General features: G+C 35.7%; 1 protein-coding gene across 2 annotated transcripts in view; it reads left to right on the top strand.

The window, feature by feature from the left end:
- Positions 1–394: 394 nt before the first annotated feature.
- The window catches only part of gak (cyclin G associated kinase), a 29,271-nt gene continuing 18,503 nt past the window's right edge, over positions 395–11,162 (top strand). The window contains exons 1-6 of one of the 2 annotated variants that reach the window (XM_028457139.1): positions 395–762; positions 7,163–7,224; positions 7,633–7,692; positions 9,434–9,548; positions 9,830–9,972; positions 10,118–10,243. In XM_028457139.1, the coding sequence (XP_028312940.1) occupies positions 621–762; positions 7,163–7,224; positions 7,633–7,692; positions 9,434–9,548; positions 9,830–9,972; positions 10,118–10,243 (648 nt within the window). In that variant the 5' untranslated portion in view covers positions 395–620. The remainder of the gene's footprint in view (positions 763–7,162; positions 7,225–7,632; positions 7,693–9,433; positions 9,549–9,829; positions 9,973–10,117; positions 10,244–11,162) is intronic. The other variant, XM_028457138.1, reaches the window with a different exon arrangement.

The following is an 11,162-nucleotide window of genomic DNA, read 5'->3' as shown; positions in this document are numbered from 1 at the left end:
GTAATGTCTTATACAATGATCAATAAGGTCAGGATATGAACACTTTGAAAACCATACCATAGGTACAATACAGATAGGTACAGTACCCCAAAAACATACACACATAAGGGCTTTCAATAGGAGATAAATTGGTAGGATTCTGATTCAAAGATGGCTATGTTTTGTGGATCAACGTAGATTTTTTATTTAAGTCAAAATAAATGTGCTGTCAATAACACTGATTGTGAATGGTAGTGAAATGAGATTTAATTTTATTAGTTTTCTTTATGCGTGAAAAACTGTATAATTATATCTATAAATGTATGATCATTTTCATTTCCATAAATGCATCCAGATGAAGAGAAAACAAACTCCCGGTTGCTTAATCTCTGTGGTCACATGACTGAGTCGTGTTTTGACGTCACCAGTCCTCCCGGTAGTGATCTCCGTCTCTACAGTGATGATGATGATGGTGTTTTCGTCCGCGTAGCGGCGGGAGAGGAAGATGTCTGTTGGGTTAAAGTTAGTGTAACAGGTTCTCCTGAGCACCGGGATCGTTCTGCCGAGGCTGCGGGCTTTCACGCCACTTTCTCCCGCTCCCCACCGGCCTCTGTGAGCCTGACACGGAGGGCCGGAGAAACATGTCCCTCTTTCAATCGGCTCTGGATTTCCTGGCCGGGCCCGGCTCTTCTGGAGCGGCCTTCCGGGACCAGAATGACTTCGTGGGACAAGTGGTGGAGCTGGGTGACCTAAAGCTGAGGATAAAGAGAGTTATAGCGGAAGGTGAGCTGCTTAAACGAGTCTTTAGATGTTGGTCAGTCACGTACTCGGCACTGGTAGCTAGCCAAGCTAACAGGCTAACGGCTCTGACACATACCTGCGGTGGTAGTTAGTGACAGCGACGTCAAACACCGACCTGACACTGCTTGATCGTTTACCTCCATTGTCAGCATTATGTGCTACTGTGTTCAGTTGATAGTGTTTTTATGTGGCTGAAGACTCGCTGTCACCATCCATCCACCAATGTGTTCCCTGTCAGTCAGATCTTTAAACGCATCAAAAAATCTGGGATCCTCTAGTCTACTGTACTGGATCCCAACCTTTGTTGTCTGTTGTACCCCCACCATCACGTAACCACCCCCTCATATATCTTTAGTATGTATCTTATAATGTGTCAACAGACTCCCTTTAACGCTAATGTGTTCCAAAGCAAGAGTAACCAGGAATGTAGGCCATTTATTTATGATTTCTTCCAGAACTGGGCGATATATCGAGATTTCTATTTTGGCGATATATAGAAAATAACAATATGCATATTTAATAGCTGATTTTGTTGGCTGTTACTGTTGGTCCGGACCCAGACCTCAGACAAACCTGACTATAGTTCTGGTGTAGTGAAAAGTAATCCTACGTCTTCACCTTTATCATCCTTTATCTTCTCATAAAAACATGACAAGCCACACTACAGAACTCACTCACACGTGCTGTCCCTAATAGGTGAAAAAGCCAAAAGTGGCACATATTGTGCAGCTGTTTGTTAATAAATTTCCCTGTGTGGCATTTTTCATCAGCAAATTTAACACAGAATTGTGTTTCTGGTAAAACTTTATTTGAATAAAAAATATCAAGATTTATGTCGTATATCTAGTGTTTTATTAAAGCTTGACTGATAGGGTTTTTTAGGGCTGATGCCAATATTGGGGATTGTAAAAAGCCGATATCCAATGTATCTGACAATAACTGATATATCGGCTGATATATAAAATAATTTATTATGTGTTGATGTACAGTATATGATATATACTGTACATCAACACAAATTCTTATAATACCCAAAATAAAAGCAGCCTTAATTAGTAAAATTGTCTATAGAACTATAAAGCTACTTATAAATAAGGAAAAGCAAACTTGTGCAAACTGTGTTTCTAGTATACAGTGTACATTTATTTAATCAAAAATGAAGTTGCTCAAATCGTAAACGTTAACCATGAATAAAAATGAAAAACGCAAACTGTGAACTCGTGAACTTCCGTCGTTGTTGTAATTTTGTAGTCATCACTACGAAAACCAAAGTGTCAGATTATAATGTACTCAGCATAAAAAGTGAATACATAAGTTACATATTATAGCCCAATGACTGACCGGTTAAATTGTAATAGCTAAAATTGGGTCGATTATTTGGCCAATATAGGTCAGGCTCTACTTTTAAAGTCTTCATAGATTAATTTTATTACCTCTTTTGTTTTTCGTAAAAAAAAATAATGTTTAAGCACATAAGATTTGGAAATGGCTTGTAAAAGACAAAGAAAGCTATCATATTTATCTAAAAAGATAGATAAATATTTCCCTGTATTCCGTATAATCTACTCACATTCCCCAGTTTAGTGCTTTCCCCAGTGTGGAAACCCTTCTCCTCTAAACTAACAAAAAGCTGTAGTAGCTTGACTGTTATTGCTGTAAATCACCTCTGCAATCATTAAAACATCAAATTAGCTAATTTAACGCATTCTATCTAACATTCACATAATATCTAGTCCAAATGACAAATTGACCCTTATTGTGTGGTTGTATTCTGTTGGGGGTTAGATTCTAAACTATGCCAGTCAATGTGAAGTGAAAGGTTTACTGACATTTGGTGTGTGAATGTGACATTAAGGCTACTATTGCAATATTAATTTCTGATCCAAAAACAAAAGTAAAATCATACACTTCTAGAAACATGTAGTGTTAACTTTTGACCACATATGCAGAAAATATAGATAATATTGTCTCAAAAAATGACCATATACCGTAGAGCATTATTTCTTTACCCACCTTTATTCAATTGGTGTTCTAAGACATTTGTATTGAATTAGATTTCAAAAGGGAGCTTTTTATTTTTCTGTTCAAGCCTGTCTTGAGGCCTCATGTACAAAGACTTGCACGAAAAATGGCGTAAAATAAGCGTACGTCTGAATCCAGAGACAGGCATACGCTTATAAACATTCAGATTCATGAATCTGTGCGTAGTGCGTACGACTGGATGCACGCACCTATCCTTTGAACATCTAAATCACCACCATTTAAATAGGCATCATATTAAAATGAGAGCGACACAGGGATTCCCTTCAGCGTGCTCAGAAAAAGCTGCTGCTCTTACCACCAGTAACACAGGAAAAAAGAACATTTTTCATTTTTAGACCGACAGCAACACGTATGGCGGAGATGATTTAATAGTGAAGAAACTTGAATTAATGTAGACACACAGTTTGGTTAATGGTTGACTGTTTGTGGGTGTGTTAAGATTAAGTGGGAAGAGAAGAAAAATATTACTGCTGCTAGAATTGGTCTATTTTGCCTAAAAAAATAAAAAAATCTCATTATTTACTAATTCAAGTTTCAATTAAATTTTTTATTTTTTTTCCAATGCACTTAGAAATGACTGCAGATATATTGTCAAAAGTGCAACTTTATTGCTGTGATTGTCCTCAAAAGTTAAAATGCATAGAACAATCCCAAAATAAAAAGTAACTGAGACTCTGTCATTCAACAATTTCAAGCTTTAACCCAGGTTTAAGCAAAAGTGCAACAGCAACTTCACAGTAGCTTAATTTGTAAACTACATATTTTATAACATTACAATTAAAAAAAATAATAAACTCTTCCCTTAGCATCCCAGCATAGTGCGACTAAAAAATGACATGTGGCACACATATAACCTACTCAAAGGGTAAACAAAGAGGGGGCTGGCTCACATCGCGTTACGGTAACCCACAAGGACGGAACGTGAAAAAATCCGAAAAAACTGTGGTGGGGAGAGAAAAAAAACCTTGAATTTGCAAAATAAAAATCCTTTTTATCTACAAATTTGATAAATCGATTAGATAATTTTTTTGCCCAGCCCTAACTGCTACTGAAAATATTATAATAATGATAGGAAAATATGTCCTTGAGTAACTATATCTATGTAGGCTTAATGTTTGTCACGCTGTCGTCCATCTGAGCATAAAACAGGCTGTGGGAATGTGTAACAGGTAAATGGGACTAAAGCCCTCGATGAGTGAAGTCAGTTTATTATCAATACGTTAATCGTACGTACCTTTTGTACATGGGGCCCCCGCTCCTTGAAAAGTGTCTTTGTTTTGTTCACCCACTGAAACCTACCCACTGTATCCTGATAGCTTCATTTTATTTATCAGTTTAGGCTGTGTTTTTTTTTTTTTTTAATCGATTACTAACTTTCTTGCAATGTCAACAAAACAATCAGAATTATTTCATACAAAAGGCTTGTTTAGGCCTTTAACCCTTTGTCTGTGCTTCACTGAACAGGTTTTTAGATATTCAGGTGAAAGAAATGCAGCTTTTCAGGTTCTGGTTCTTGTGTTTTCCTCCACAGAACAACAGGAGACACTCGATCCTCTCTGCATGTCGACTCTCAAGTGACTAGCATCACAATGAGTGCTGCAGTGGATGAAATACAAACAAGCTTTTACATAAAAATGTCTGCAGTATGTTTAAAAAAAAAAAAAAAAACAGTTTTAAGCTTTCTTGATTGTGCCGGTGTTGGCATGGCTGATAAAACAAGACATTATTGCGCTTTTCTATTAAAGATCGACTTACACATTTTCATTCAATAGGCTTCTTTTCTACACTGACATAGTTAAGGCCAGGGTTTATATTTGTCTTTGATTTTTCAATAGTGGATAAAAGTCTTGCCTTTGATTTTCTTGCCACCATATTGCACTGATATTAAATGTTTTTGTTTTATTGCTGTCTTTATGTATAGCATTTTTGTGTCATTGACCGGTTCGATTGTGATTCACAGGAAAACACTTTTTTTTCTTTTCTTTTAACCTCCAAAAGATGTTTTCTGCCCACTTAACATTATTTGTGATAAGAATTAAAAAAGGAAACAAACATGCTCTGCTCAGAAAGAGGTCAAACTGAAAGTGAAGCAGGTTTCTCTAAGAACCGAATGCTTTGTATGGATTGATCTGATGACAGAACATCATGTTCCATCCTAAACGGAGCTGACATCATTCATGGTGTAACATATGGGTTCGTTTCCTTCTCTTTTGTCTGGTTAAAAACTTTTTTTCCTTTTTTTGTTTTGCAAAAAGTACTTGTAGTGTGTGAATCAAACTTTAGTGTCACTGTCTTGCTCTTAAATTTTAGGAGAGAGGATTTACAATCTTTTTTTTCCCCACATAATGTCTTTCCATACCCTATGTGATTAAAGTAGATGAACAAAATAATAACTTGCCTCACAAATTTCATCTACAAAGACAGGAAGTAGAAGGAAAAAATTGTTTCTTGCTGTTTCCTCAAAGCCAGCAGTTAATAATGTTGGTCTTCTACAAAATCATATAAGACATTAGTTGTAGCTGTGTGCTTGATTAATTATAGATTGTTCAACAATGTCAGTTGTTTAGGGATTATTGAAGGAAAGCAACGGTCAATGTAAATATTCTCATTGTTAAAGATTAATCAGAAGTTTACCTTTTGTTCATTTTTACCTATAATGTTTAAGCGCTGATTTACTCGTTACCATGGTTACCTCATAGCCATATTATAAGTGAAAGAGGGGATAATTAGCAAGGCCCAGCCTGAGGTTTAGAGGAGGAAAATATAGATTAGTGTGCATTGTTGAGTCTTTAAAAGTCTTGAAACATTGTCTCATGTAGGTAAACCTAAACAATCAGTATTCTATGGAATGAGAAGAAAAGGTATATGTTGTGTCATATGTCATATATATTAATTATTAACACTGCAAAGTGCATTAATCACACAACAAATGAGACACAAAGCCAGCATTACAATGATATTACTCTGTAAACAACATTTTCTACTTTCACTTGTAAAATTTTTGAACACCTGTGAAAAGTAAGAGTTGTTCTATTAGTGTGGATTAAAATTTAAAAAAAAAAGATTTAATCTTGAATATTAAAATAATTTAGTATGTGGATTTTCTCCTGTGTGTTGAACTTTTGCCAGTCCAGTAATGTAACAAAATCAATACTGGTAACTAAGGGCTTCCTGATCCGATATTCATATCAGATATATGGTCTGATATCATAAGCACTCCTATACAAGCAGTTCATTCCAGACTCCAACACCTCTATCCATAATTTCTTGGATTTATTCAGGTTATTTTTCTGTATAATGTTCTTATGTTTAAGTTAAAAATGTATGTAACCTCGGGATGTAACCATTAATTGTAAGGCAGTTAAAAATGGATTCATAGGTATCACGATTCACATCGATACTGTGAAAATTGAATCGCAGTACTTTTTTTAACCAGAAGTGTTGGCGGTGGGCGGAATCTGCTAATACTTTCTTTCTGGCCACTTTCTACTTTTAAACATGTTCATAAATGATTCCTTACCCCTTTAGCACCAAAAAGTCTCTGTAATATTACGTGAATATCTGTAAAAGTCACGTTTTTCTATTAGCTCTGTCTGCTAGCATACCATTTCTTCTTCAATGCAAAATATCTGCATGCCAACCGACCACTGGGTTACCAGCGCCCTCTGCTGGTCCAAACAAATATCTGACCTAAATACAGTGAAATGACAGTTTTTTTTATTTTTTAAAGTCCAATTGTTTAGGCACAAAATACATTAAGTTGCACTTTTAAGAAGAACTATGATACAGTTTTGCATTGTTTACTATAGAACCAGAATTTAAATTAATAGGCTTCTTCATTTTTATTATTTATTTATTTATTTTATTCAAGATTTATTTTTAGTTAAATTGAATTGTTTTGAATAGTTTATTAAGGGATTCTTTTGACAATGAAAAATAAAAGGAAAACAGTACGGTATTTTTCCCCCCAAAAATAAAGGAATATTTTTCAGTCATTTCAATCATTTTTCTACAGTCCCATTTTGTAAAATAAATCGAGAGAATTGTATCGTGAACCCAGTATCGTGAATCGAATCGTATCGGGAGTTGAGTGAATCGTTACATCCCTAATGTAACCCATTGTTTAGTAATAAAGGGGTTTGTTTTTTCTCATTCCTACTGCTGCTGTCTATTTTTTTCTGAGTAATATCACTTGATCAAATCTTTTCTAACATTCCTCACAACAAAATAATGAAGAACAGTATGTTTGATGTTTGCATCGGGACATGTCTACTGTTAAGTAAACAATATTGTGCAACCTTGAATAAAAAAGTGCTTCCTTTAATTTTTCTACTTTCAGGCGGATTTGCCTTTGTGTATGAAGCCCAGGACATGAGCAGCAGTAAAGAATATGCCCTGAAGGTTTGTTACATACTGAAAATGTGTTTTATTGTACCATGCTATCCTAGATTTAGTACCTACAGACTGATCTGGGTGTTCATGTTAAGCCCTGTTACAGACAAAAGAGCAAACGGGTCCTGAAAGGGGACGCCTTGAATTCCAAAGTCTCATTTTTCCAATAAATGGAAGCCTGGCCTCACAACCTCTGACTTTAAGAATCTGTTGCTAACACATTAGAGCTAAACACCACAGCATGGCCATGCATTTGCACCTCTTCCCCCTGCTTTTTTAAAAAAAAAATTTAACAATGTTAAACACATCTCATTATTGATTTAAGCTATTAATCATCAATGATGTGTCAAATATTAGCTTCTTGTTTTAAGTCCAACATGTTCACCTGACTTGAATTCAATATATTTGTGTTTTCAGAGGCTTTTGTCCAACGAGGAGGAGAAGAACAAGGAAATTATACAGGAAGTCTGCTTCATGGTATCCTTTGTCACGTGTTGACAAAATCTTTTTTTTTTCCCCCTGAGATCATGACAAAGCATTTTTGTGGCTGAAGTTGAAAGTAAGCTAAGCTTTGACCTAGAGTCTCACAGGCTGGACGTTAAGAACACTAAACAGTTAATTTAAGGTTTAATGTTGTGTCAATACTGGGAATATGTGATAGAGACCTGTGGTGTGGATGTTTACAGGCACTTTAAGATGATTATAAAGGATCATACACTTAACTTGCACAAAAACAAAACAAGTGCCTATATCATGTCTGATTAGTTGGACTTTTTCTAGATTCCATAATTACAGAGTAATTGGCAAATGTTATCACGTTGTTTAATGTTCAACCATTTAAAAAAAAAAAGTTAGCGGTTGGTTGAAATTAAGGCAAAGCAAATTTATTTGTATAGTGCATTTCAGACACAAGGCAATTCAATGTGCTTCACATAATCAAAAAGTGCAACAGAAAACATTCAACAGCTTAAAAATCAATAAGAACATTAAAAATGAATTACTCCTGGTTTAAACCATAAAACCACAAGTTACACCTTGGAATAACTGAACTCTTAGGTATATTCTGAGTAAGGGTGTAAGAAAAAATTGATTTGGTGATATATCACAATATTTCATCTGGCGACTATCGTATTGATCCAAAAAATGTCAAAATTGTTGACTTTTTAAAAACCTGGAAAAAAACATGTAATTGCGCTAACACATGCATTGCATGTAAATGGGTGTCAGTGAACCACATCAGACCTTGTTAAACTACCTCACTCCTCAATGCATTTTAGGTTGGAAGTTGATTGCACTTTATTTTCATAAAACATACTGGACACTTTATAGATTTATGTGATTACTTTATTAAAAAAAAAGTTTAGAATGTAAAAGAATCAGAATCTGTAAAAAAGCTAGGTTTGAGCTCTGTCCGTCTGTTCGTCCGAGTTAAAGGGGGCAGCTTTTCTCAGAAACTGTTTAAGATACGTTAACCAAATTCGGTGTGTGGCTTCAGGGTATCAATACATTGATGGAGTTCGAAAAGGAGAAGTGCACAATTATTTTTTCCGGAGTTATTGCTCTTGTTCCATTTTTTTTACTCTGTTGGAGGTATCTTCAAAGGCGACAGCTTTTCTTAGAAACCGTTTAAGATAGTTAGTAATTTTATATTCTGATGTGATAATGTTTTCTTATGTATACATAAGTGATAGACTTATACATCGGCCGGCCGTTCTTGTTCTACATCACCTGTTTTTAATATTTGTTAAATATTTTCTAGTTGTCGTTCTACCTCACCTTTGTGAATTTCAATACATGTTCCTCTTTTAAAAATTAGGACTCGTATCATTTGTTATCATCATTGTGTAATTTTTATGATGTAAATTTAGGGAGCAAGAGTAGTATCGTTTCCAGATATTGGCTCAAGAAAATCGGCAGTCCGTATCGGTCATCGGCTAAGGCTGATGGAAAAAAAATTGGCATCTGCCCTAAAAAATCCATATTGGTCTATCCCTAGTATACATTTACGTTCTTATATTTAGGACATTTAAGAAAAGGTTGAGTTATAATGAATACCAATGGATGTTGATGACTGTCAACTTGTTGATATTGCAATATATATCGTATTGTTTAGTATCGGGATATATTGCATCATAACATGGTGTGAATGGTATCGTATCATCAGGTTCATGGCAATGCAATGAGTGAGTGTTTCTTCCTTGACTGGTTGTGTTCTCAGAAAAAACTGTCAGGTCACCCAAACATGGTTCAGTTCTGCTCCGCTGCTTCCATCAGTAAGGAGGAATCAGACACGGGCCAGGCTGAGTTCCTCATCCTCACCGAGCTGTGCAGAGGTAAAGATTCCTCCTTCGCACTTCTCTCAGGGAGGCGAGGAACACGCTTCCTGTTTCATCATTTTCACCACTAAGGTTGTGCTTAGTCATATAGCTTACTCCAAGTGTTGTAAATCTGTCAGTTTCCTGACAATTGCAGACATTTGTGATGACAGTTTCCTGTCTGTGGCCTTTGTATTTCCTCACCATTTTAGTTACATAGAACTTCTTCATTTAAAGAATTTTCGCTGTCACTTTTAATGACGCATTACTTTTTATGTTTTCGTTTGTTTCGGTCTCAGGTCAGCTGGTGGACTTCATAAAGCGCGTCGAGCAAAGGGCTTCAATGTCATGTGACACCGTGCTGAAAATCTTCTACCAGGCGTGCCGTGCAGTGCAGCACATGCACAAACAGAAACCTCCCGTCATACACAGAGACCTCAAGGTTCATGAATGAGTGAATATTTAAATCAGCTGTATATGCTGCAGCATTGGGATTAGACTGTATTTTAGTGTCTTTTTTTTTTTTAAAGAACTAATGTTACTGTGTTTTTAATGGTAAATACTGCTGCTTCCTCACTGCGTTTCAGATTGAAAACCTCCTGATTAGTAACCAGGGCACCATCAAGCTTTGTGACTTTGGCAGCGCCACCACAGTGACCCATTACCCAGACTACAGCTGGTCAGCACAGAAGAGGTCCATGGTGGAGGATGAGGTGCTCACACAGAAACACACTTGACAAATCACCTCATTTAAAAAACTATCTAGAAAGTTATAATAATAGATTCAAATTTAGCTGGAAACAAAATAAGCTATTTTATTTGTCTATTCAATTTCCAGATTCCACAGCAGAAAGTATTTTAAACTGACATCATCCTCGCTAATGTTTTTGTTGCGTGCTCGTCTTGTTGTTTTAAGCATCAGCTGTGCACAAGTAAAACAAATGAGCCCCTAAGTCAGTGGGAATCTGGCAATGTGTCGCGTCAGCTTTGTAAACAAACTGGGACAACAAGTTAAGATGACTAAATCTTTATTAGATTAAATATCTTAAATTAAGCAATATATGCTTATTTTTTGTTTGATATTTCTTCTTACCAGTTACTGTTTGTGCATGAAGATTTAACTTTTTTACTTCTTTTAAAAGATCTTGGTAAGTCCTGATCTGTTGGCAGATAATTTTGCTTATTTTAAGTCATTAAATTGCAAGTTTTTTTTAAGTACGTTCATCCCTGATTTTACTTAAAATAAGCAATGAACAATCAATAATTTCACATTACTCATCTGCCTGATCCCTTTTTTGAAAATATGGTGAGGGTTAGGCATGCAGGGGGTGGAAATCTGGTTGTTTATGTAAAGATTATGCTAAATAATATTTTCCCAACTATATTTAATATTCCTGTTAATTGTCAATTTAATTCCCAGTTATTCCCATTATTTCCCAGAAATTCCCATTGAAAGTTTGCATTTTGCAACCCTAGTTTTGACTGAAATGTAATCTCCTTCCTTGGTATAGCCTTAAGGAAAGTTTAGGATATCAGCTGATCTAAGAAACCAGACACAGTAGCTTCTGTAAAGTGCAGACCATCAATTATTAATGGCTGGGATTGAGAATCGGCAGAGAAATGTCTGTCACT

The sequence above is a fragment of the Gouania willdenowi genome, chromosome 9 (genome assembly GCF_900634775.1).
Source record: "Gouania willdenowi chromosome 9, fGouWil2.1, whole genome shotgun sequence".
Taxonomy (NCBI): Eukaryota; Metazoa; Chordata; class Actinopteri; order Blenniiformes; family Gobiesocidae; genus Gouania; species Gouania willdenowi.
Note: the sequence above shows the minus strand (reverse complement) of the source record. Positions and strands in the feature narration are given on the sequence as shown.